At 40.5% G+C, this 27,976-nt stretch overlaps 2 protein-coding genes and 1 long non-coding RNA gene across 10 annotated transcripts in view; 2 read left to right on the forward strand and 1 right to left on the reverse strand.

Moving 5' to 3' along the window:
- The window catches only part of LOC101740315 (uncharacterized), a 46,824-nt gene extending 40,685 nt beyond the window's left edge, over positions 1-6,139 (forward strand). For 3 of the 5 annotated variants that reach the window (XM_062671034.1, XM_062671033.1, XM_038014029.2), the window contains one exon: positions 2,297-6,139. In XM_062671034.1, the coding sequence (XP_062527018.1) occupies positions 2,297-5,109 (2,813 nt within the window). In that variant the 3' untranslated portion in view covers positions 5,110-6,139. The remainder of the gene's footprint in view (positions 1-2,296) is intronic. The other 2 variants (XM_062671035.1, XM_038014030.2) reach the window with 1 other exon arrangement.
- Positions 6,140-7,920: 1,781 nt separating this feature from the next.
- LOC101736035 (zinc finger protein 37) lies at positions 7,921-26,906 on the forward strand. Of its 3 annotated transcripts, XM_038013898.2 has the most exons (15): positions 7,921-8,144; positions 9,283-9,396; positions 10,528-10,908; positions 11,315-11,432; positions 11,659-11,807; positions 12,883-13,011; positions 13,655-13,743; positions 19,620-19,736; positions 21,917-22,039; positions 22,156-22,263; positions 23,099-23,219; positions 23,798-23,880; positions 24,888-25,005; positions 25,717-25,821; positions 26,589-26,906. In XM_038013898.2, exons 1-15 carry the CDS (start codon positions 8,019-8,021, stop codon positions 26,730-26,732), a joined length of 2,025 nt encoding a protein of 674 aa, XP_037869826.1. In that variant the 5' UTR covers positions 7,921-8,018; the 3' UTR covers positions 26,733-26,906. The 3 variants fall into 3 exon arrangements, with proteins under 3 accessions (XP_037869826.1, XP_062527279.1, XP_062527280.1); XM_062671295.1 differs by lacking the exon at positions 19,620-19,736; XM_062671296.1 differs by lacking the exons at positions 19,620-19,736; positions 21,917-22,039.
- On the reverse strand, positions 12,713-13,759 carry LOC134199760 (uncharacterized). 2 transcript variants are annotated; one of them, XR_009974382.1, is made up of 2 exons: positions 13,197-13,759; positions 12,713-13,118 (listed from the first exon to the last, which is right to left on the reverse strand). It is a non-coding gene; the product is annotated as an uncharacterized LOC134199760 (long non-coding RNA). The 2 variants fall into 2 exon arrangements; XR_009974381.1 differs by having other exon boundaries at positions 13,559-13,751.
- Positions 26,907-27,976: the final 1,070 nt, after the last annotated feature.

Genomic DNA, 27,976 nt, shown 5'->3' on the forward strand with positions numbered 1-27,976 from the left:
AAACCTTTTTGCTCTTGTGTAAATAAATTATGTTTTTCAAAGTAGGAGTTAATAGCTTCGTAAATAATTTTCTCTATAATTTTGGAAAAAATGGGAAGTAAAGATACCGGTCTATAACAAGCAATGTTTTCTTTATCGTCTTTCTTAAAGAGTGGCTTAATGACAGATCTTTTTAGTTTGCTTGGAAAAACGCCATGTTCTATACATAAGTTTATGATATGGCTAAGTACTGGGCTTATAATAAGTGCTACCGATTTAATTGCCGATGTAGTAATATTATCATAACCAGAACTATGAGTGTTTTTAAGGGATTTCATTAACAAAAAGATGTCGTACGGAATAACAGGATTCATGAATAAAGAGTGAGGTGTACTGTGACTATTACTTGTATTTTTAATCAAAATTTCTGGTGTTTCATTTAAATTTACCGGAGAGTTTATTTTATCAATATCATTATCAGTATTAGTATTGGTAGCATTAATAAGAAAGGTATTAAATTCGTTGGCAATGTTAATGGGGTCTGTTATTATACGGTCATTTACTTTTATTCGTGTTATATATTCTTTTGGAAAATTTGCCTTACTTGAATTAATTATTCTCCATGTAGCTTTCGATTTATTGTCTGCATTTGATATATAATAATTGTTTTGACACTTTTGAGTTAGCTTTATAATTCTTTTAAGTCGCGCACTATAATTTTTTAGAATCTGCTTTTGACTTTCTGAAGGGTTGGTTCGATAATTCCAAAGTAATTTTCTCTTTTGTTTACAGCATTTACCAATCCCTTTAGATAGCCACCTTGTTTTTTTAACACAGGTATTTCTTATTTTTATCTTGGGAAAACAAAGGTCATAAAATAGTTTAAAATCTTCAAAAAATGAGTCAAAGGCATATTCGGGATCATTTGAACTAAATACATCATAAAAAGTTAGATTTTGTAAGCATGTTTGAAATTTTTTTATGTTTTCATTACTAAAATCTCTTCGTATTGTATACCAATGACTAAGAGTACACGTTTTTTTGACGGGGCACGTTAACATCTGTGCCGTGTGGTCTGACATACCAAGATCAATTACTTCACATTTGCTACTTTGTACATTATTTAATATATTATCAATACATGTATTACTACTTGGGCGAGTTACTTCACGTGTACCTATTTTCATGTTAAAGCTATAAGTTAAATGCTCAAATCGTAGAGAAATAGGGTTTCTCTTCAATAGGTCAATATTAAAATCACCACATACAATTACTTTTTTGAATTTCCATTTATGTACTAAGCACATTATAGAATTGTAAACGTTAAAAAATATATTTAGTTTTTCTTGTGTATATTTTGGTGGTCTATATATACAGATTATAACCAAGTTGTGTTCAATTAACTCTATAGCTGAACACTCCACATCATTACAAACACTGAGATTAGATATCTCTTGCAATACTTTATATTTATGAAACTTCTTTATGAGTATACAGGATCCACCATTTCTATTTTCTCTGGCAAAGTGTGCACCTAAATTAAAGTTTGGTAAAGTTACATGCACATAGTCTAATTTGTTCATGTTGTGCTCTGTTAAGCAAATTACATCTACATTTTTTGCACATTTATCAAGTTCTTGGATATTTACACATAATAGGTCAGACTTACTAAGCAATCCATTAATATTTTGATGCATTACTCGTATCTTATTGTAAACGAAAAAACTCTTTTTGGTTGCTAGAACTAATCTGTGTGTCGGAAATATCAGCTTTATTATATGATTCAGATTCATTTAGCTGTAAGGTAGATTGTTCATAACACTTGTTTATTCTTATTATATAGTTTTTTAATTTACTGAAAACAGTATGTATGCCTTTATTGTTAATTTTTTTCGTATACTTAGAAAACATAGCATAAGTATATTTAGAAATAGCATCAAGAGAAAAGAAACTTCCCGTATTACGCGCTTAAACATAAAGACATACTAAACACACTAAACATAGATAATACACTTAATATTACACTTAAATGAACAAAATAAAATGATTCACGCAACTTCGCTGATCGCGTTCCCGCCAACAAAATCATCCATCTTTAAATTTTTTTAGTGTCACAGAGACATTTACGTCTATTCCCTCCGAAATGGATCAAAGGATTTTATTTAGTAATTATTATTATTAGTCCGGTTATTAATATGACATTGGGATGGTTACACGTTTGTCTCCAGGTGACAATCAGAGAGACCTTACAAAACTTGAAAAAACAAGAGCGTTCTGGAATAATATCCTCTTCAAAGATCTTGTACAATATTTTTAGTTTCAGATCTCCAGCTGCCGGTTCCCGTGTACGGCGTCCCTCAGCAAAACGACTTCCTGCAAGAAACACCGCCCGGAGCGTACGGGCCCCCGTCCCCCGTCGTGTTCCCGAGCCAACACTACGAAGGACCCCCGCCACCAATTTCCAAACCGAAGCCAATATATGGACCCCCCAAGTTTCATGGACCGCCCAAGAACTTTGGTCCCCCGAAACTAAGCTACGGGCCCCCCAAGTCGTACTACGGACCTCCGAAGAAGTTATACGGACCCCCTAAGCAAGGGCTCCCTAAGCCTTCTTATGGTACACCTTTCAAAGCGCCCAAAGTGCTGTCCAAACCGTACCCAAAGCCAGTATACGGTCCACCAAAACCAGTGTACGGCCCGCCAAAGCCAATAAGATCAACTTACGGTCCCCCATTACCAAGTGTACCATTAGAAGCCCCGCCTCTTCCTCAACCCACTATCACCACAGTTGAAACCACTATTGGCCTGGGGGGCTTTGGATCAAGCCACGCTGTAGACGTTGGCGCCAACTTTGGCACATTTGGCGACTCCAGTCTGAATTTAGACTTGAATCTACCCGCTCCTATATACGGCACTCCAATCGTGTCGCTACCTTTGGATGTTGGCAACGAAAACCACTTCCCGTCAGAGACGTACGGACCGCCGGGCCACGCGCTCGGCCCAATCGGACCTAACGACCAGGTCGTGGTACAAGACATAGCGGACGTCGGACACTACGGGCCGCCGCAACCCGACCCAAACCCGCGACCCCCACACCCAGGCATCCCCGCTCCACCGACGCCCCCGCACGTCCTCTACGACGGCTGGAAGCCAATACCTGGAGTATCTAAACCAGTTGGACACGTCGAAGAGACTGTCTTCCAAAACGTCGGTGTCAGCGATCATTACGGCCTCCCGCCGCCCCCCGTGCACGAGATACACGTGAACGAGCAGCAACTACCCGTCCTCGACCAAGGTCCTCACTTCGCGCATCAGATATCAACTGGCTACTCCAGCGTACATCAAGACGCGCTCTCTAACGTCGACCTCAATTCGCTTGTTGGTGGAGATTCGAACCACATCGACCAGTCGAAGACAGTGTTCGAAGCTCACTATACCGAGAACCATGATCCACAGGCTGACTTAGCTTTCATCCAATCGTCCATACCCAGTCAGAGACCGTTTGATTCTTACGGCGCTCCGCCATTGGACTCGCTCTCTGGTGGACCCTACCCTCCGTCTGTAAGGCAACAAGGAGCCAAAGGCCTGATCCCGCCTTCAGGAGTGTACGGCGTGCCACCGGGCAGTCAATATGGTGCTCCACCGAAACCGCCACCATCCAATTTGCCCATCCCGTACGGCAGCTACTCAGGAGGTGGTCACTCCATCCACACCGGCTTGAATACTCCTAAAAAGCCCATTAAGTTCAGAGATTCCGTTCCTGCAGGCTTACTGGAGCACGTGGGTCAGACCACACACGGCAAGGACACCCTGACGATCGACAATCTTACCCAGGGACCGGCGTACCTACCGCCGCCCATCAGAGACGCCAAAGAGGTCAATCATCACACATCATTCGGCATAAATCTATCTATAGAACCAACGGATTTGTACAGCCTTCCTCACGCGGGAAATCCCCTCAACTTTCAGGCCCCACAACCCAGTAACCTCTACGGGTCCCCCATCGACTCTTACTCAGCTCCGTTCTTGACTGTGGCAGATCACACAGCGTCCGGATCCAACACTAACGCGGTCACAACGACCATAGACGGCGCGCTTCTAGCAAACCTCTCCAATTTGGAGGCTGCAGCGATTCTAAAGCACTGCCCCTATCACGAAGCTATTTTAAAAGCAGCACAATACGGAGAGAAAATCCCTGTCGAACTGGCCACGAAGTACATGGCCAGTCTGAAGTCCCTGGGCAGCACGCTCTCCAAGAATCAGTTCACGAGCTATCAGAATTCAGAAGCCGTTCACAGTTCGAGGGATCAGTTAGGGTCAGCGCACACGGCCGTCCACTCTGTACTGCCGAACAACGTCCGTCACGACGACAAAGTCAAAGGTAAATCTTTGAGAGAAATTCAGAAACAGAGTCACAAAGGACAGAATTTACAGTTCGTTTCCGATCAAATTCAAAAGACATCGGACAAAATCAAGTCTCTGAACGAGGAAGCGAAGATCTTGCAACAGCAGATCGTTCATAACAATCAGAATTTGAACCAGGGACAATTTTCAAGTCAAGCCACGCAGTTCTCGAACGATTTCACTGGTAATCAAGCTACTTATGCTGTTCAAATACAATCCTCTGTGGGTGGCAAAGGCAAGGATCCGAGCATACCGCACGAACAGCTGCTGAATGAAGGGCTGTTACAGAGTATACTTCAAGCCATAGAGCAGCCCCGAGATCCGAAACAGCAGTCTGTGCAAATTCGTCAACAACCTAGCAACACTGACGATGGCCTGGTGTTGCCAGTCGGCTACGAGCCAGTGGACAGGACCAAAGAAATACAAAGCTCAAATAGGGACATTAAACAGATCTTGCACAGCGAAATAGTGACTAGGGGCGATGTTCCCGATTGCGAATTGAAAGCCGATGGATCCGTGAACCACGAAGTAGTAGTTCCAGCGCCATTAGAAAGAGTCAAACCGGTGGAGGAAGTAAACGATAATGATGTCGCAATATTTTTCGATGAAAAACCGAAAAACAACGAGCCAGTTACAGAAATATCCGTAGCGACCAGTATTAGTGAAGACTCAGATGAAAATGGCAGTAAAACTCGTCAATTCGGTGAGAAGATCAAAGAGGCGTAAAGCGATTAATTTCAGGGTAGATTCTAGTCTAATTGCCGGTGGGTTCTATTAAAATTGAAATATATCAATGGAAGTTCATGTATTCGTGGCAACGATAAAACCTTTATACACTTTTATTTTATATCATAAAATTGCATGCTTATAAATTTCGTTCGTAAAAATTGTCATCTAATCGGTGCCATTTTTGGATTTTAAAAAAATATTTAATCAAAATGCCATTTAAAAAAACTATATATTATACCTTTGTAGGTTGTAAACGTAGGTAGGCACTCTACTCATAATTTAATTTGGAACTCATCCATTGATTTAAAAAAAAATGGACGGATCATTCTGGATGCGTTCCAAATTACGAATTTATATTGTTTATTACAGTAATCAATTAACCCTTATTTAATAAAATCGATTAATGTTTCGACTCGAGTTAGCTTCAATTTGCAATAATCAAAGATTCTGTTACCGTGAGACCATTGCTTGTAATTTGTCCTTTAATCGACAAGCAATAAAATCTAAAAAATGTGTGCGTGTACTAGTGTACACACGTAAGAAGTGAAACTTGTTTATGGCCTTATTTTTCGAAAAATGATCTACATGCAACTTTCTAGAAATTGGTTAAATAAAGTTAAATTAGATAAAGTTTAAACAAAAGGATTTTATTATCATAGACATGAATACAAAAAAGTTAAATTAGATAAAGTTTAAACAAAAGGATTTTATTATCATAGACATGAATACAAAACAGATGGCGCGTAACGGAAAAAAGTGACGCGTAACCGAAAAATGTGACGGTAAATTTTTTTCCAACGCCGATAAGGAAGTTTCACTTCAAAAATAAATAATTCAATAATATACATCACAGCGATCAAGGGTTAAGCATTATTCACAATTTATTTGTAATTTATAAATAATAGTTCTAAGTTAACACAGTATTTGTGGTGTCGTGCTCGTATTTATTCATGAGGTTTGAATGTTTATGTGTATTTTAGTACAAATAGTTTTGTAATTGTTTACAAATAAAAATAAATATAAAATACTGACAGTTTTTCTGCGACTATCATCTAAAAAGTTTCCACAACGCAAATGCGCCACCCACCCCGAGATACAAGTTCTAAGGTCTCAAGTATAGTTAGAAACCTTCAAACCGAAACGCATTACTGCTTCACGGCAGAAATAGGCAGAGTGGTGGTACCCACCCGCGCGGACTCACAAGAGGTCCTAACACTAGTAAAAAGTATTGTACGATTATTTTGAGAGTAAGACGAATCTCATTGTCGGGCGATATTCACGACTATTGTTGCCAGTGTCGGGTTTGTGAAAGTCTTCATTAAATAAATACTGTTAATTAAACATAGAATGAAGAGAAGTTGATTTATTTGAAATTGTAATTGTACGTTGGAAGGAAAATGAAATAAATGTAAATAGACCTGCTTTAACAAAAACCGACTTCAAATAGAAAAAAAAGATATTCCAAAACAAATTAATATACACTAAAAACAATAATCGGTTGGCGTGATATTGAGTTAGTGAGTTATTTATTCATCTATTTGTCGCGCACGTACTTAATTAAGACTTAAATGGTTTTCTCATGGATACCATTATCAAAACTGGACTAAATTGAAATGGGACCACACGGGAAGCGTTAGCTTTCTAATAAAAAAAGAATCATCAAAATCGATTCACCCGGTCAAAAGCTATGAGGTAACAAACATTAAAAAAACAGTCGAATTGAGAACCGCCTCCTTTTTTGAAGTCGGTTAAAAAATAGAACGAAGCGAGATGAGATGAGATGAGATGAAGTAAAATAAATTCGCAATATAATAATAGAAATTTATGTACTAAAGTTATTTTTTTTTTCTGGAAGAGCCCGAGAAGCCACGTCCAGTCTTTGTAGTCTGCAAGTCTAGTGTACAAACGTGTGAACCTGAAAAACAAATAATAAAACAATTCACTCCATTTCGCAACTATTAACCCTTAAAACTAGTTTTATTATTCGTAGCTTAAAACTCTTAACAACCACTTTAATATTCTCAATTCACTTCTTCCGCTTCGCTTCAGTTGATCCGTTAGAATCGCTAACTGACTTCGTGCCATCCCTGCAACGATTTTATAGTCGATACAACATCCCTAGAATTATCGCGAGCATTCCTCACAAATCGAGTATTTTCGATATGCGTTTCCGTCATTTGACAATAGATGGCGTTGTACTTCTCGAGCGTTCTAGATTTCACTGGTTCTTTTGATATTCGTTCCTGCTATTCGATGATAGATGGTGTTGCTCTTACCAACGTAACAATACCTTTGCCTTTCCAGTTGTAAAAATAGAACTGTTCACTCACAATTGACTTTTTGGCGGGAACGGAATCTGTTGAATTAGGTGAATTCCTTTATTTTAATATGTTAGTACATATTATTACATTTAACATACTTGCGTAGTTAATCTTCATTGTATACGACTATCTAAATATATTTATACAAAAGAATACATGTATTTATTTCCCTCATCTGTCACTGTCTTATAATTCTTCTATCTTCTATTTATCATATACTTCTGTAACCAACTTCTGCCAATTAGGTAAAAATGTTCTACTGTAAATGTAAGTGTTAATGTTCTAAATGATGTAGCCGTCACAATCTCATCCAACGCTTAAGGTGTGGTCTTATTTTATCTCATTTAATTATGTTTAATTTCACAATCCATTTGGTTCCTTTTCACTTTTCGTAAAACAGATGTGGCTACAGAATTATGTTGTAGTCGTTTTGGTTTAAGTTTCCTTTGCCTATCCCTTGGACGAATAAGCAATTATATGACATTAGTTGTTGACAAACAATATCAATCGAAGTGGAAGTGAAACTGTTTGCTGTCGTGATTACAAAATAATGTTTTGTTCAAACGAATTCATTTAGAAACAAAAATGGCATTGGATTCCTTTAATAACCTACGGCGGTCATTATGCGGAGGCTGTTTGAGTTCAGATAGGAAATTATCAGAAACCAATTATGAATACAAACATTTATTTGGTGAACTCGTCGGATCCACTGTGAGTGTTTTTTTTAATGTAACATTAATCATATGGATTAATTGAAATATTTATTGAGGACGCGAGCGTGTGTAGCCCCTTGTTGTGCAATCATTACCGTAAATCTAGCCAGTTGCGAACCGTACTGATTTTTCAATTCAATAACCAAGGCAAACGACCTCACTTCGAATTATTAAATAAAAATCTATGCTCTAATACTTATTTTATTCTGTATAGGCAATACGTAAATGTGTAGTTTATGTATATACTTATTAAGTATACATAAATTGTATATAATGGAATGATATTTCAATATTTATGGCATTGTTTTTAATTTATACCGGGTGAGTTTTGTTTGTGCATAAAATAATTTATTTTCATTGAAACCATGCACCCGCCACAGCATTCCTTATACCACCACCCTTGGTTGAATGTAAGTTTTCAACTGTATCTTTTGTGTCTAAATGTATATAAGTAACTAAAATGTTCAGTAACCATACAAACTTCTTCCTGCTCTTATCCCACCATGTGGAGGTGGCATAACATGTCCTCTTTTCAATTCAGGTCTATCACAAGACATATCTGCATTCACACATTACTCACACACATCCATCACACTGTGCATCAGTCTTTTTAGTATGCCCCTTCCTCACGCTACTGTTTATTTATTGTAACAACACAAATTGTAATTGATAAATAATAGAGCCATCCCATTATAAAATTAAGATTATATTTGATGAAGACAGATGCGGTTTTCTCTGGTACACAAGTCCCAAGCTTCTAGAAGGTACTTAATTAAACTACAACGCTTCCTTTCACAGTGTCTTAGTGTTGTCTGTGCATATCAGAAGAAAACAACTCTTTTCAGTCTATTTTGGAGAAAAATATGTTTTTTATTATATACCCAGGGTAATGAGCTATATTATTATATAGTTAGATGATTGATTTTCCTTTCAAACTGGCATATGCTATTGCTCTGCGGCAGAAGTAAGCAAAGTGGTAATAGCTCCTTGTATGGGCTCACAGGACACTCTACCACCAGGTTGTATTTCTCTAGAAATCTTGAAAATCGGAGGAAAGTATCTTGCATAGTTGAGGAGTTATTCAAGCACTAAGTGGTCCTCAACAATTAATCTATGGCAATTTTTGGTGTTGACAGAATCAGAGTGCGCACACTAGCCTATGTTGGGAATGTATTAAGAAACTAAAAAATATTCGAGATTTCAAAGGACAAGCAAGGAAAGCACAAGATCAGCTACTCCAATTAGTTAAGGTAACTAAAAAATATATTGAACGGTGTTTGTCGAGTACTATGGGTGACCATTAGCAACCACAGATTATGTTTACAGAGAACATATCCTCACTATGTATTCCAAAATCATTAAATAAAACATGGGAGACTATGCTTTGCAGTCTCTCGGAGTTATCATATAATTGACGAAACCCAGTGTGGCTGGTAGCCACCATACAACACAAGATATTTGACAAATCTGAATCTCGCTTACAACATTTTCAAGATAAATTTATTTAAACACAAGTTTCAAACAACAACATTCAGTCATGACTTATGCAAGTGTAGTGTTCGTTCACGCGCGCGCACCATCTTGAAACCCCTTCAAGTTTCTCAATCCCGTTTATGCAGGATAGCTGCCGGAGTACCATGGTTCCTAAGGAACGTGGATCTCCATGATGACCTGGAGCTTGACTCAGTCAGTAACTATCTACAGTCGGCATCATTGCGCCACTTCGAAAAAGCGGCACGAGATGGAAACCCTCTTGTCGTGACCGCTGAGAAGTACATACCCGATCCTGTGGACCGAATGGCAAACAGTCGACGTCGCCCTAAACACTTCATTACGGATCTTCCCGATCCATTAACGGTGATTTTAGGTATCACAAGCACCGGTCACCATCCTCGTCGAACCCGCCGCTTGCGACGAAAGGCTCGACGAGTGAATTAACCCATAGACACAGCCCACTGAGTTTCTCGTCGGAACTTCTCAGTGGGTCGCGTTTACGATCCGGTGGTAGATTCTGCGAAGTACTGCTCTTGCTAGTGCCAGTGTTAGCAACACTCCAGTTTGAGCCCCGTGAGCTCACCTACACGTCAAGGAGAAGCTCAAATAGCCTCTCCAGTCTATCAGCATAGGTAGGAAAAGAAAAAAAAACATTCGAATCGTCAGTCTCCTGAGCAATATCACTCACACGATGGAAAATCTTCCCTTTGTAGTATAGCTACATCAGCGAAAACTTGATTCATAGATGTTAGCAAACTCAGCTATTCAGTAGATTTATTGGCGTTCTCCACTTTTCCCCAAACCTCTGTCTCGTTTCTAGCAGGGTTGCATATCTCTAAGCAACAGCGGGATTTTTTAATTTTTACATGTCAATATTTTTATTTTAGGATCCGTTGTTCACTTTATCAAAGTTGAAATTCAGTAAAACAGACAACATAGATGTATTGGCAATTAAACGTAACAATAAATTAATTTCAAAGGATAATAAATTGATAGCAAATAAGAAAAGAGCTCTATCGCATCACAACGGACCAGAAATCACGTCAGCTTTTGGATCTGTCAATCCAGATTCAAGTTTTTTGGAAATTAATACATTTGACTGTCATGACGGAGATGACAGTACAAATTCAAAAGTACCTGTTCACAGTAATGATGATGAGGGTAATGAAACAAAACCTCTTGCTTTTATCAAAGTAGAATATTCGGATAGTGAAAATATATTGAGTGAATTTGCCGATGAAGGCTTGACGAATGATGGTGCTAATGCGGTAAGATAAAGTTTAATACTGTATTTTAGATCTGGTTTAAGGAATTTTGTCAGTGGTAGGCAAAGCCCGGTTGCAGCATTTTTGATATTCCTGAATGTCGGTGAGCACGTCATGTGTGTACATTCGCCACATTGGGGAATGAGGTCGATGTTCCTTATGTATTATACAGATAAACATCTGGACCAGTCATTTCAGAGTCTATGGCGAAAATATTTGCAATCATTAAAAGAAATAGTGGCTGAAATAGCAATGAGGTATTAAAGTACCTGTTAAAATATCGTTTTGGGTGTAGAGAATACTATATGTTCCCATATTATTTATCAATATGTATGTGTAAGCGATAATTATATTGCAGTGATGATACGTCAGTCTCAGTATTGTCGGTCAAATATGTGTATTCTCCCAGGTAACAAAAGCGAAATGTAATAAGGTCAGATCAAAGAGACGCAACAGGACAGCAGATGAGTTTGATGAGTCTGATGATGAGCCCCTCACTAAGAAGAGTCGTTCAAAAACAGATACGGGTGAGCTTTTTAAAGTTGTGTTTCAAGTTCTGGCAGGCAGCAGCCTGGCTCTGCTCTTGTCATTGATGTCATTGATGTCGCTGATGTCCATGGATTACAGTAACCACTCACAATCAGGTGGGCCGTATGCTCGTCTACTTTGGTAGGAAGATATATATATATATATATTATTTTTTTTATTTAAAAAAAAGGATTGACCTGAGGCGTATTGGTTTAAATGTTTTAGTGGCACCGAAATTGGACCGGAGAAAGAACCCGGGCCCGAAACGCGAGAAGCCGCCGGGTGTTGTCAACAACAGCCGCGTGAGGAAGAAGCTGGAGCAGCTCAACGTGCGCGCCGACCTGTTGGAGATGGTCGTGCTGTCCTGGGAGGAGGTCAGCTGTTGGACTATCTCTTACTGCTATTTACAGGTGGTGGGACGTCTTGTGAGTCCGCGCCGGTAGGTACCACCGCCCTACCTATTTCTGCCGTGAAGCAGTAATGCGTTTCGGTTTGAAGGGTGGGGCAGCCGTTATAACTATACTGAGATCTTAGAACTTATATCTCAAGGTGGGTGGCACGTTTACATTGTAGATGTCTATGGACTCCAGTAACCATTTAACACCAAGTGGCCGGTGAACTCGTCCACCCATCTATGCAATAAAAAATCTTCAAGACATCTGATCGATTTGAGAGTTCACCCACGCATCTATGTCATATGCAGAGTTCAGTTCCATAAACTTTTGTCATATACCATCCGGCTCTGGAAAGGATTCCTTTCTACAATGATTTTTTAGCTCTAAAACATGTCCCTCTTTAATAGAGTCTTGATAAGTACTCAGTGGTAGGCAGTAGGATGACTATATTTGGAAACTATATAAAAAAAAACTATATAAACTATATAACTATACTATACTTGGAAAAATATATACATATAAGTAAAATTGGAGTATCTGTTTGTAACATTAACCGCTTTTTACTACATGCATATGAATATTAATACGGTACATACACCAAAATATAATTTTTTACAATTTTAGTCTGTCTGTCTGTCTGTTTGTTCTGGCTAATCTCTGGAACGGCTGGAACGATTTTGACGGGACTTTCACTGATAGGTAGCTGATAATATAAGGAGTAACTTAGAGTAACTTACTTTTTTTTAGAGTAGCTTCGCCCCGCGGCGTCACCCGCGGTACGACAATAACCGCGGGTAACATCGCATGACTCAGCTATCATTAATAAAATTTAATGTTTCCGAAGCGAAGCGAGGGCGGGTCGCTAGTAAACAATAATTTTCCAGTTCATGAATTAATTATTGTTTATTTTAAATTATATTCAGTGCTTAAAACATTAATTAGTTGGGTTTGGTCACTTCAAATAACGGGTTGAGTTAGTCAGTGTTGTCCGTGAGCACCAGTGCTGCCTCTGAGGGTTCTGCCGGGTGGAGACGTGACTAGTCCGTGTCCGCAGGTGGCGCAGGAGCGGCGAGTGGCCCTGGACAGCGCCGCGTTCACGAGGCACGACTACCGCTGCGCCGACTGCATCGTCGGCTTCAACCACAAGTCCAAGCTGCTCAACCACATGAAGAAGCACGACCCGGTGAGAGGCACACGTCAGATCATCCATACTAATGTTGCAGATGTGAAGATGTGTTGGTTTCTTCCTCTCTTTCACGTTGAACTGAAGCGACGGACTGTCATGATATCCTAAAAAACCTTTACCTTGAAAATACATCCACACTGTCGCAGGAAACCATTTTTTAATGTCTTTAGAGAAATTAATACCTTTTATTGACCACGTGGATGAAGCTGCTGGTAATATACAAATGGTATGTAAGATGGTAATATAACATATGTAGATGTGCGCTGACAAATTTTTATGTGTGTCCATGTAAATGTAAAATAGTGGATTTTAATGCTTGTTTTATTGCTTATTTGTTGCTTAGATGGGTGGACGAGCTCACAGCCCACCTGGTGTTAAGTGGTTACCGGAGCCCATAGACATCTACAACGTAAATGCGCCACCCACCTTCCCACCTTGAGATATAAGTTCTAAGGTCTCATTATAGTTAAAACGGCGGCCCCGCCCTTTAAACCGAAACGCATTACTGCTTCACGGCAGAAATAAGCAGGGCGGTGGTACCTACCCGTGCGAACTCACAAGACGTCCTGCCACCAGTAATACTGATTGATACCAGTAAAATTGATTTTAATACTTGTTATTTTTTTTGTTTTGTTCCCAGTCCTCGGGCAGCCTGGTGTGCGATATCTGCAAAGTCCGCTGCAAAGACAACAACGCATACTCGGCGCACCGCCGCCGGCACCGCGTCAGGTGCGTCTAACAACTGACAGCTGTCAACTGTCACTGTCAACTAGTATCAACTGTCGGGTCTCACAAACGTCACATACTATAAAGCACTACACAGTGATAGTTTTCCAATAACAGCACTAGAGCGCATTATGCGCCATAATGCTCAACGTTGAATGTTCCAACTACAGCAACGCTTCCCACAATCGAGCACTCTCAAGAGTACTGCCTGTCATCAGATATTTTATTAATGGCTCAAATAACATTATCATATATATTTTCAATAAATATATCACTTGATAATGAAATAACTGATTGATTTAAACTCGGAGCACTCGATAAATCATCGTCATCACTATCATCTGGATAAGATGATTCAATAAAAGTATATAATTTTCTTAGAACTCATTAAAAAATTACTCAAAATGTAAAAAAAAGTTAATGAAATAATCAAAATCCAAATTACTTTTCAAACTTCACTGTGCTGATGCATTTGCAAACTAACTCACGTTCCGATTAAGCTTCAGCATAATTCGGCATTGTGCGTCACTGAGTCGCATTATGCTCTGTAAGTGGAAAACTACCAATGTATTACATGACTCAACGCTGAAAGGGAGCCAATTAAGATGGCGCTACAGTAGCAAATGGAAAGATTTAAAAAACAGCGCCATAAACTATTAGAGTAGGAAACTAAATTAAGAAGGAATGAAACACTTGCTACGTGAATAGTAATCTATGCGTGAAGCAAAAACTTTGTATCCCATTTTACGAAAATTATGCGGACGGAGGAGTATGAAATTTCCCACATTTATAGAGAATATAGAGAAGAAGTGCACAATGCTAATATTTTTTTAAAATAATGCATAAAAGATACATTAAATCAATAAAGAAAACATTACACACACTACATCCCATGTATTTGACGCACACACGCATGCATACTATTTATTGTCAAACTTTTGTTCTTGACGTCTGTTGTCAAATTGAGAATAGATTAAATATTGTTTGTCTTTGTTAATATTTTTTATAGTGTAGTCTTGGCGAAATTTGTGATTATAGAAGTATAAAATACAATCATTGGGGTAGCAAGGGGGCGTGTAAATAGCCCTCCTGCGGCGGGAGCATATAAAGCGGGGTTGTAGAAAGGCGTGTAAATAGCCGTCCTAAGCGGTATGTGACAAATGTTTGTCACTTATAATTAGCGGAGCGGTAAAACTATATAGCGGTAAACAAAAGCTAGTAATCAAACTAACGATATAAATTAAATACACATAAGCGAGCGGGCGGGCGAATGATTACACGGAAGCAGCAATAAAATGGCAATAAATTAAAAGAACTTGCACTCACCTGTAGATCTTGCCAGTGACTGTTGTGCGGGCGTCGGCGATGGAAGCACGCGGGCGGCGGGAGGGGGTGACGAAGCTCACGTAGCTTTTCGTAAGCACAAGCACCACACAATATACAAGTGCCGCCATCTAGGCAGCTAGCGGTAAAGCGTGATCGATCGGGTAGAACCACGCTTTGGATAGTCGCGGTAATTAGTAACTAACAAACTCCAAAGGTGGCGCCATTCCAATAATTCACTAGCATCCTATTACTAATCCGCGCGTAACCATCCTGCCCGCCTTGAAAGTTCGCAGGACTTTCAACAAATATATAAAGATACTAAGATAGGAAGCATAAAGCTTAAATAGCGGGAAGTTATTTGAAAAGAAACAAATTTTAATTAATAATAAGCCATCATGAATGTTTACGAGTAGAGTTGAAGCGGTTGATGACATGCGGTACTCTAATTTATTCTAGCGGTAGCGGATATAATTTTACAACTGGACGTTTAAGAAATCCAGATTTCGTTTTTACCAAAGCAACGCGTATAATGTTATCGGCACCTGGATACACCTCTTGTATAACTCCAAGTGGCCAGCGGAGCGGTGGAATGTCATCTTGATGAATAAGAACTACTGTCCCAACCTTCACGGGGTTATCTGATGTACACCACTTCTGTCTGACTTGCAACGTATGCAGGTACTCTAATCTCCATTTCCTCCAATAGGAATTAACCAAACCATCTAACAACGCTTTGCGATTAGTTAGACTCATCTGATTTGCGGACAATTCAGACGCGGGTAAATACTGCAAAGGAGTGGACATCAAAAAATGTGCGGGTGTGAGAATTTCGGGGTTGGGATCTGCGGATAAAAGACATAAAGGTCTGGAATTCATAAGACATTCTATTTGATTCAACACAGTTAACATCTCTTCGTAAGTGAGAATTTGTGCGCCTATTACTCTATTTAAATGAGTTTTAACGGATTTAATGTTTGATTCCCATAAACCTCCAAAATGTGGAGCCCGAGGCGGGATCATCTTCCAAATGATTCGGTATTTAGTTAATTCATCATTCCATGCGGATATAAAATTATTTGAAACTAGAAGTTTATACATTTCATCTAACTGAGCCTTTGCGCCAACAAAATTAGTGCCATTATCTGAATACATGAAAGAAACTGGACCTCGACGAGATATAAAACGTTTGAAAGCGGCAAGAAATGAGTCCGTTGACAAATCCGAGGCTAACTCAATATGTATAGCCTTTGTCGTTAAGCATACGAACAGGCAAATGTAAGCCTTTTGTGAATGATGACCACGTTTGCGTACAAGCGTTATCTTAAATGGGCCCGCGTAATCTACTCCCGTGTGACAGAAAGCTTTGGCCTCCATTACACGGCTTGACGGAAGGTCAGCCATCATGGGAGTTGGGTGTGAAGGTGATACTCGAAAACATGATTTACACATATGCACTCTTTTTCTTATAACGTTTCTAGCGGACAATATCCAAAAGCGTTGACGAATAATGGACATCAAAAGGTCCGGACCAGTGTGCAAGTTTGTATTATGAAAATAATCAACAATAATATTTATTATGTGATCGTGTTTTGGCAATAAAGCGGGGTGTTGCGTTTCAAACGGTAAATCAGAGCCCGAAAGTCTACCCTGAATACGTAAAATTCCATCTTCGTCAATAAATGGACTAAGTTTACGAATATTTTTCGAAGGTAAATCTAATTTTCTAATGCTGGCAATATCATGACCAAAATATTTAGCTTGAAGAGCTCGAATAATAGCTTTCTCAGCAGTATTTAAATCGGATGCGGTTACAAACTTGTTTCGCGGTAGTTTTCTTATAAATCGAAGTACATAAACAACACAGCGAAGAAGTTTTGACCATGACGAAATTCTCAACCCAAGTTGATATATTGGGGAATCTTCGACAACAGTTAAAGCGGTAAGTGTTACAGATTTTTTCATTTCAGGTATGTCACTTCCAGATTTACAAGGTACAAAAGGTTCAATAGGCCATTGTGAAATAGGATAGCAGGCCCAAGAAGGACCCTGCCACCAAAGCGAGTTATTAATAATTTGTGACGGTAAAAGACCTCGTGACACACAATCGCTAGGATTTTCCTTACCATTAATATGAAAAAAGCGGTCAGGTGATAAATTCTCCTGAATTTGAGCGATGCGGTTTCCTACAAATATTGACCATCTATGCGGGGAAGATTTAATCCAAGAAAGAGCAATTGTAGAATCTGAGAAAGCGTATATGGCGGTGATAGGATGTAAAGAATTATAAGCGTTATAAATAAGTTTAACTAATTTTGACAAAACAAGAGCGGCACAAAGCTCAAGGCGAGCTAATGTAGTTATTTTAACCGGAGAAACCTTTGATTTTGAGCACAATAATCTTAAAGTAATATCTCCTGTGGGATCTGTAATGTGTAAATAAACAACGCAACCGTAAGCGTTCAAACTTGCATCACAAAATGCAACAATATTTACTTCACAGTCTTTGGAAACTCCAATATGGCGCGGTATTGCTATAGTTGAAAGCAATGGAAGCTCTTTCACAAGTGAAGAGTAGCGGTAAATAATTGTATCTGGAGGTGTATCATCCCAGTCTATTTTAGAATTCCAGAGTTCCTTAATAAGCAATTTAGCGAACAGTATAACTGGAGCAACCAAACCAAGCACGTCGAACAAGCGTGCGACTAAAGATAATATTGTTCTTTTAGTGCACTTTTCATTAGTGTTTGAGCTCGTCATAAAAAATGAGTCATTAGCGGGAAGCCATGCAAGGCCTAAAACTTTCATGGTATTATTAGCATCATCAGAGAAGCTTACAGAAGAGCGGTGCGTTTCTGGAAGGCTATTAAGAAAGGCAGTGGAGTTACTTGCCCATTTTGTTAAATTAAAACCTCCTGATTTAAAGAGTGAAATTAGTTGTTTCGATAGTTTGATAGCTGAAATATCTTCGTGTAGGGATGTGACGAGATCATCCATATATAATTGAGACTCAGCTACACTAGCGGCTTCTGGATAACGATAACATTCTTCTGATGCTAATTGACGTATAGTACGCATTGCTAAATAAGGTGATGACTTTAAACCAAAGGGCAGACAGTTAAAAGCGAAAATGCGAAGTTTATCATTTTTAAAGCGGTACAATATTTTTAAATATTTATGGTGGTCTGTGGTCACCCTAATGCGTAAGTACATTTGTTCCACATCAGCGCACAATGCCACAGGGAACAAACGAAAGCGGAGTAAAAGCAAAAATAAGTCTGCCTGTAAATTTGGACCAGTATGCAAGACGTCATTAAGTGACAGTCCACTAGATGTTTTAGCACTAGCATCAAGAACTACACGTAGTTTAGTGGTAGTCTTGCTTGGGCGGATAACTGCATGGTGCGGTATATAATAACCGTTATCGGTTTCCTTAGCGGTGTCGTTAATTTCAGTTAAATAACCTTTACTAATGTAATCCTGTATAACGATATCGTAATCATCGCGGAGTGAGGGTAATTGAACAAACTTACGTTCGAGCGAAAGAAAACGGCGGTGAGCAACAGCATAAGACTTGCCAAGGTCAGCGGGATTTCTACTAAATGGTAACTCAACCGTATATCGGCCATCATTATCGCGGGTAATTGTAGAAATATATTTGTTTTCACACTCGGCTTCCTCAGGGCTAAGATGACGCTCATGAGGAATCTCCTCTAATTCCCAAAATTTATGTAAAAATGACTCAAGGTCTTTATGCGTTATAGATGAGAAAGTTTTATTTAAAGTGAATGCAGAATGAATTTTAGTATTTTCGAAAGCGGGTGGATTATCAATATAAACTGTACTAGATAGTCACAAAGAGGTATTATTATCATTTATAACAGAAAAATTATCATGTTGCGGTTTCATAATGCCGGTGTAACTCACTTCAGGTACGTCACCCATAAGAACATAACCGAAGGTTGTCTCTACGGCAGGTGGCGCTAGTGAGCCGGTATCTATACGATTACCTAAGTATATATATGGAAATAACTGAGCACCTAACACCATATCAATCACACCTGGAACGTTCCAGTTTGAATCGGCAAGCGGTAAATTACGTATATGATTCATATTTGAGGAATTTATAAAATAAGCGGGTAATTTATCTGTAATACAGTCTACTACTAAAGCGTGAATATAATATTTATTAGGAGAAAATCTAGATTCAATATTTAAATAAACATATCCGTGAATCGGGCGAGCGGTTAATCCAATACCTCTAATATAAGAATTATTTAAAGGTATAATCGGTAATTTAAGTAATTTACAACAATTGACAGTTATTAAATTATTTTGGGAACCATTATCTATTAAACATCTAACTATTTTACGTTCCCCTTTATTCGAGTGAGCGTATATTTGAGCGGTTGATAATAAAATATTACTATTCGATTTTATTTCCGAACTGTGAGTCAACGTGGTAGCGGTCGTATTATTTTGTTGTTGTATCGTTCTGTTAGAGTGTAAACAAGTATTCGAAGCGGCATCATGATGATCGTAACTCTGAACAACAGGTTGAGATTGAACCTGGGACCGACCGTAATCGGGCCGCGCGGCATCACTCGGAATTCCATGTACCTGCGACCGACTGACCTGCCTGTCCATATCAGCGTAGTCATTCGATGGACTGGGTACGCTTTTACTTTTTTGATTCGCCCGTTTATTACCAAAACACAACAAAGTATGATGATATTTCTTACAATTATTGCATGTTAACTTTGATTGACATGCTTTTAATGTATGCGATAAGCTTAAACAATTGATGCAACCCTTGTGCGATTTAATAAAATCATAACGTTCTTGCGGTGAAATAATATTTTTAAATTCATTACAACGATATAATTGCGTGTGGTGCGAGCTCGAGCAAAGATCGCACGTAGATAACGAAACCGGTTTGTTAACCCTTTCAGTGCGGACTGGGTCATTATAACTACTGGAAATAAACGATTTGTGATTTTTAGATTTCTCTATGTTACACTTCGGTGCAGAGCGTTCTAATATTTTTATCTGATCCTGTATGAATTTAATAAACATTTCAGTTGTGGGTATTTCAATACCACGAACCGATGCTTCAAACGAATGTAAAGTTTGAGGATCCAACCTTCTCAGTGAGCATTGTAATAAAATAAAATCAGTCAAATCAAGTAAATTTAATTGTTTCAAAGCGGCAATCGAAGATGAAATTTTTTCAATATACATATTTAAACTATTTGCGGTAGGTGAACAATTTTTTAAATCTAATATATTATTCAGATAATGACATCCTAAAGCTCGTTTATCCTGATATTTACTAATTAGATTCGACCAAATAATATTATAAGTTTCACCTGTGGGTATTATACCAGCGGTTAACTTTAATGCACTATGTGTTAATTTGCCCATTAAATACTGCACACGTTGCGCATCAGACAGTTGCGGGTTATCGTGGATGTTAGCTTTAAAAGCCTGGTAAAATGTTTCCCATCCTTCAAGAGAGCGTCCGTCAAAGGAAGGAAGTGAAATTGTTGGCAATGTTACATTTATGGCGGCGGTAGTTCTCATTACATTTGACGAATTACCAATTGTAATTTTGTTACGAGCGCGTCTTACGTAATTATATAACGTGTCAAAAGACGATAAAGCTGCATATTCAGGCTCAACTTCGGGGTTTTGCTTTAAATTTAAATCATTGATATCATCCAAATTGCTTTCAAATCTAACACGCATGTCATCAATCGATTCTGATTCGGCAAGAAAAGTTTCAATTAATTCCGAATCAAACTCCGAAATATTTTTTGATTTATTATATAAATCATTAATTTGTGCAAATACTAAATTATTCTTCGCGATAAGTTTCTTTAGTTGTCTATTTTCCATAATGAAGTTATGAAATAACTGACTAAAATAACACTAAATGAACTACGTTAATAAATATAATTCAATATGCGGTTACGAGTTATTATTACTAATAGCGATGAATGTAATTAATTTTTACATACAATACAATACTGTAACAAAATGGCGAATGGGGGTAATCATAAATTAATTCTAATTTTAATTAAAATTTAAGCTGGATCTAATCCAGGCTCGCAGGACCAAACTATGGGGTAGCAAGGGGGCGTGTAAATAGCCCTCCTGCGGCGGGAGCATATAAAGCGGGGTTGTAGAAAGGCGTGTAAATAGCCGTCCTAAGCGGTATGTGACAAATGTTTGTCACTTATAATTAGCGGAGCGGTAAAACTATATAGCGGTAAACAAAAGCTAGTAATCAAACTAACGATATAAATTAAATACACATAAGCGAGCGGGCGGGCGAATGATTACACGGAAGCAGCAATAAAATGGCAATAAATTAAAAGAACTTGCACTCACCTGTAGATCTTGCCAGTGACTGTTGTGCGGGCGTCGGCGATGGAAGCACGCGGGCGGCGGGAGGGGGTGACGAAGCTCACGTAGCTTTTCGTAAGCACAAGCACCACACAATATACAAGTGCCGCCATCTAGGCAGCTAGCGGTAAAGCGTGATCGATCGGGTAGAACCACGCTTTGGATAGTCGCGGTAATTAGTAACTAACAAACTCCAAAGGTGGCGCCATTCCAATAATTCACTAGCATCCTATTACTAATCCGCGCGTAACCAATCATAATAGTGTACAAACTTAAAATTCCAATTAATTATTGTCGAATTTCGACTACTGCGGGACCTCTAGTTTTTATAAATAATTCGACTGTCCCCCACAATCTGAGGTATAGATTCATTTCGAAAAGGGGTCTCTTTCCACTCTTTTATAAAATAGTTTGTGAGGTGAGTGATGTCGGGTGATGTCGGCAGATGGCGCTGCCGCGCGTGTCTGTCGGCGTGGTCCCGCGCCGCCGTGGGGGCCGACCACTGCGCGAGGGCGCACGGGGCCCCGCCCCCCACCCACACCTGCCGCGTCTGCGGACGCACCGAGACGTGAGTGTCCGTGAGCACCGCCCGCCGACCGGGCCTCCGAGATATCTGAGTAGCGCGCATATACCTCGCGATTTCGTCAGCGGTCCCGCCTCACGCCCGTGCGCCTCCGCTTGCAGGTCGCTGGGCCGACTGCGCAGCCACGTGCAGGAGCACGCCGAGCGGCAGCGCTGCGAGCTGTGCGGGAAGACCTTCCGGGACAAGACCTCGCTGAGGACGCATCTCTTGTAAGTGCAGAGGTCACGTCACGTCACTTGAGGCCACAAATAAAGATTACCGTAGCTCACGCGCAATTAAAAAAAAAATTGCTAATCTAAATAGTAGATATCTGTGAACTAATCCCGTGCATACAGGATGCTATGCTTTCAATTATTACACACACACACACACACACACACACACACACACACACGCACACCCGCACACGCACACACACACACACACACACACACAGGGTGCTGCATCACAAAAAATATGGTTTTAGCATTCCTCTACCCTTCTCCCAGTCACCTGGGGTCCGCGCAACATGTCATCTCCTTCCACACTCCTCTATCATATACCATCTCTCCCCTCACTCCCCTCTTACACATATCGTCTTTCACGCAATCCATCCATTTCTTCTTGAATTTACCTCTTCCTCTATATCCTTCCACATTCATAGTTAACACTCCCTTAACAACCTCAACATCACCATAGCGGGTATTTTATCATCAATACTAATATAGTCCCATATATAGGGCGTTTCATTATTAATACCACAATATTACTACAAATAAAGGGTGTTAATTTTATTCATTTATTGCATAGATGGGTAGACAAGCTCAGAGCCCACCTAGTGTTAAGTGGTTACTGGAGCCCATAGACATCTACAACGTAAATGCGCCACCCACCTTGAGATATAAGTTCTAAGGTCTCAGTATAGTTACAACGGCTGCCCCACCCTTCCAACCGAAACGTATTACTGCTTCACGGCAGAAATAGGCAAGGCGGTGGTACCTACCCGCATGGACTCACAAGACGTCCTACCACCAGTATTTTTAATTTCTATGTATTTTTTTAAAGTATCCATAAAGGCGAGAAGGACTTCGAATGCAACAAGTGCGGGAAGCGGTTCGTGTTCAAGAAAGCGATGGAGATCCACATGATCACCCACAACGCGTCCTCGCTGCTGTACTGTCATCACGTGAGTGAGCCCCTAGCCGATCGGTCACTAATGGAACTCATATCAATTCTGTTGAACTTGTTCTTCGTCGTTCCTCCAAATAGAGTTTCTCGCCGGGTCTTCTCAGTGGGTCGCGTTTCCGATCCGGTGGTAGATTCTGCGAAGCACTGCTCTTGCTAGGGCCAGTGTTAGCAACACTTCCAGCTTGAGGCCCGTGAGTTCACCTACACGTCAAGGAGAATCAGCAGAAGCCTGTACGTAAGCCTTTCCACGAAGATCGTGAGAAGCCTGACGAATGCTACTTCCAACTATCCTCTTAACATTTCATTGGTGAACGAACTTTGGCACGATTCTCCTCCACTTGAGCATGAATGAGAAACTTTTCCAGACTATGCGGGTCAATGTTAATCAAATTACCCGGCTGGGAACACCAATCTGCTCGATTTTCCCACGAAGCTATCATACATTCCGTTCTGAAGAGTAAAACAGATATAGAATTGAAACGGTACTCGTGTTGCGTTATCAAAGAGCACGGTGAACGCTTAGTGTCGGCTGGGCCGCGAGCCTGTCTGCCCAACTAGAGATATCTATGTTTACAGTGCGACATGAACTTCAAGAATGAGATGTCCTACTATCAACACATGAAGTACAACTTAAAGCACGTGGACCCGGCCAAGTTGAAGTGAGTATGTCTGACATATTATATAAGATGCTACACAACACTAATAATCCGTTAAGCTAAACATTAACTAGGCTGTATGGGTGCGGCCACCAGTGCCGACTCGCAATACGCCCTACCACCAGCCCCTTTGAACCGGGTATGGATTCGTTGAGACATTAAAAAAAATTAACGTCATACTGCAGGGATGTGTCAATGTCATTGTGACATTTGATTTTGATTATGCTGTCAATGAAACAAATTCCATAATAATCACTTACCGTACTGAGGAGTTTATCGATCTATTCGTCTCTGTCATCATCAGCCCACAGACCCCCACGGATGCGCGCAGCTCCCATGGCTCGCCATAAACAATAGTATTTGAAAACAAACTCATTCGGTACTTAAATATCGTTCTTGAATTTGATCATGCCATAAATGCCGTTTGTTAAAACTCCATCAACATGGAATGCGTGGGGCAGTCAGATTGTGTTCATTTTTTTTACTGTCTTTAACAACTGTCTTCAGACTCAGCTGGCAACACAACACAATCTTTCTAAACTCGAATCCACACTTTAGGCGTACTTGTGATATGGTCTATTTTACATTTTCATTAGTCCATTTGACGACGAAGGTAAGAGAGTTATAAATATGAATTTGGAAAGCTTTAGAGCAGTGCTTCCCAACCTTTTTTGTGCCATGCCCCACTGTGACGTTTCTAAAATTTTACGTTCCCCCTCTGCACATAATTTTTAACATTAAAAAATTGATTTGATCACCTAAGAAACATAAATGATAGGTTTTTGGAAGAAATCACTACAAAATCGTTATCAGAACACAATAAATAATATTTTATTTATAATTAAATTATATAAGGAGCCCTTCCTTACTTTTGTTGTTTGTATCTATGTCGGTCGATGTATACTCCATTTCTACATAGCGTACTGGTGTCGCTCTGACCGGGGGGCAGGGGCTGGGGGGGGTCATGCTCCGACCGCCCCCCGACAAATAGAGCCTCAACAAACAAACAGGTACGCGTGCGAGCTTTGCGACAAGAAGTTCGTGAAGGCGGCGCGGCTGGAGGAGCACAACATGGCGGTGCACCTGAAGATAGCGCCCATCAGGTGCTCCGTGAGCGGCTGCGAGTTCGTAAGTCGTTTCGTTTAAAGAACCGCATGGGCCAGTTTTAGCATCGCAACTAGAGGTTGTTCCTTACAAGATATAATTAACACGTGTGAGTCGGCACCTGCTTTGAGACGTGAGGTCGGCGTCTTAATCAGTCCCCGGTCGGGGCAGAGCTTAACTGGGTAGACGAGCTCACGGCCCACCTGGTGTTAAGTGGTTACCGGAGACCATAGACATCTACAGCGTAAATGCCGCCACTCACCTTGAGATATGAGTTCTAAGGTCTCAGTATAGTTACAACGGCTGCCCCACCCTTCAAACCAGAAATAGGCAGGGTGGTGGTACCTACCCCTGCGGACTCAGAAGAGATCCTACCACCTTGTTTGTGGTCACGTGCCAACCGCTGAATCGATTTTGACGTAATTAGGTCTGGAATTAATTGTGAACCTTGGGAAAGGGCAATCGTGTAATGAAACAGAAGTAGGAGGCTCTCACTACTAGCTCCCTAAGGGGACGTGGACTGGGCTTCGGAGCAACCCACTCTGTCCGGGCGTCGGTATCATATAGAAAGATTCGGTTCGCTTTATACAGTGGTTAGTGGTTACCGCTTTCCCACTCCGTAACCCGGATGAAGCTCGTACGGCTGTCTTCACTGAACTGCCCATGGACCTACAACAGCTTCGTGCTTCGAGAAATGTGCATTGTCTAACGGTGTGCGGTGGGGTGCTCCGACAGGCGTGTCCGTCCCGCGCGGCGCTGCGCACGCACACGCGCCGCACGCACCGCCTCGCACGCGCGCTGCGGAACCACGTGTGCCACGCCTGCGGGAAGGCCTACACGGTCAGTCATGGGTCCCTCGTAGATCAAACCTTGCACATGTATATCGCTATCTCTTTTTAGTGTCACCTTTTCGTTTCATAAAAATTGATATAAGACAAAACTAGAGAAAAGATGCCTTCTCTAGTTTTGTCTTATAAGCGAAGGGCGCTCAGGTACTCCACTCAAATACACTGCGAAGTGCTCGTGTGGGGTCTGCGTGTCAATTGAAAGGTTCTGGTGTGCTGATGCATGTCGCCCTCCTCCACAAACTGGAACGCTTCAAGCAAAGGGCTTTTTTATTCATTGCTTCGTCGTGTGATCGAATTCGCAGATCACATGGTGTTGAGTGGATACCGGAGCTCATGGACATTAACCATTATCCACCTTGTGATCAGAGTTCGAAGTTGCAGTTTTAACAGTATAGCGGACACCCCACACTTCAAACCAAAACGCATTACTGCTTCGCGGCTGAAATAAGCGGTGCGGTGGTAGCTACCCATGTGGACTCACAAGACCACCACTTGCACCAGTGATACTGTTGAAGCTGTTATTGTATGAGTTTTGAGATGTCATGGAAGTGGTTCGTGAGTATTCAGTACGTAATTACTTGCAGCTGAATAATAGTCGACCCCCGCTATGGTACGACAGAAGCTCTACTAAATATCGCTAAGTGCTCACCATCGCTCATGGACATCAGCAATGCCAGAAAGCTAGCACAGATAAGCTGCTGCCGAGGATTCTTTCGTACCTGGTCTGAAGAAGCCAACAATGATCTTGGCCCGTTGCAGACGAAGAAGACTCTGGAGGGTCACGTGAGGTCGCACACCGGCGAGAGGCCCTTCGCGTGCACGCGCTGCCCCTCGACCTTCCGATACGAAGCGGCCCTGTACAACCACAACAAGCTGGTGCACGCGGCGCGGCAGAAGACGTAGCGACTCCAGGTGCCTCCATCCCGACGGTGCTGACACCGGAGCTAATGTCACGGCAACGCTCGATCTCTACTTATAGGCATTGTGAATTAATTAGTCGTTATAAACTTTGTAATTACAAAAATAAATTGCTTGTTTTTCGCCTGGTTGCGTGAAGAACAGACATATTTGAAGAAAGTTTTTTTTTCTTTGTTATATCTCGCCAGATATTTTTGAGTTCGTTTGAAGAAACATTGGTTCCGGTTCTATCTGAACAAGCAACACACAGATGGGGACTCCTCCCTCCTTAGATACCCCAGTCGCGACCCCCATGTGTAGATGTCCCGGTCGACCCTCCCCCCTCCCTGTGTAGACACACTGTCGACACCGTTCCACTGTTGTTGTCGGAAACGGTCATCGAGCGAGCGCGATGCTAGCTGTTGCACTCCGACGTTCTAATATAATATAAAGGTAGTGTATTTATTCAGTCGCAGTATTTATACACGCAGACCCGCTATCAGCTCAGCGGCCACAGCACAGGACACGGCTGAACGTAATTCATAACATTTGACGTCACTCAGGGACAATACAAAGGAGCTAACCATAGACCATGCGACACAAAACTATTGGCCACATATGACATGAAAACAGTTTTATGTACACATTTAAACCTGAAGAAACACTAAATAGACAAAATAAAGCAAATCACAACTTCACTCCTCGCGTCTTTTTTTTTTAGGAATTTTATGACCTGGTTACTAAGATCTTTAGGTCAAGTCTTATTTTAATTTATATTCTTATTTTTATGAAAAATGATAATATGGAGTGAAATGAAATGAAGATGATTAATTTGAGACATTGATCAACTGAGATGAAATTAAATGAAATGACATGAGATGATATAGGATGAAATATAATCCCAGTAAAATGGCGGTTATGTACTGAGACTTTTTCAGTAGGCTTTTTGGAGGATCACGAGAAGCTACGTCCAGCGACAATGTTTCATTTTTCCACATTTGTGCATTCCCAGATATTAAACAGTTCATAAACCACCGTTATTATACATTTAAACCTGTTTTTTATTTTATTTTTTATCCTACCTAAGCTGATAGCCTTGAGAGGCTATTTCAGCGTAACCGTGGCTAGTAAGTGAGCTCACGGGGCTCAAACCTGATGACGATGCTAACACGAACCCTAGCAAGAGCCGTGCTTCCCAGAATCTACCACTGGATCGGAAACGCGACCCACTGAGAAGATTCGGCGAGAAA

The sequence above is a fragment of the Bombyx mori genome, chromosome 11 (assembly GCF_030269925.1).
Source record: "Bombyx mori chromosome 11, ASM3026992v2".
NCBI classification, from domain to species: Eukaryota; Metazoa; Arthropoda; class Insecta; order Lepidoptera; family Bombycidae; genus Bombyx; species Bombyx mori.

Coding starts and splice junctions, on each gene's coding strand:
- LOC101736035 (XM_038013898.2), top strand. CDS start 8,019: ATGGCATTGGATTCCTTTAATAACCTACGGCGGTCATTATGCGGAGGC. Junction 11,808..12,882: donor TCGTGCTGTCCTGGGAGGAG/GTCAGCTGTTGG, acceptor CCGTGTCCGCAG/GTGGCGCAGGAGCGGCGAGT. Junction 25,006..25,716: donor CCGTGAGCGGCTGCGAGTTC/GTAAGTCGTTTC, acceptor GTGCTCCGACAG/GCGTGTCCGTCCCGCGCGGC.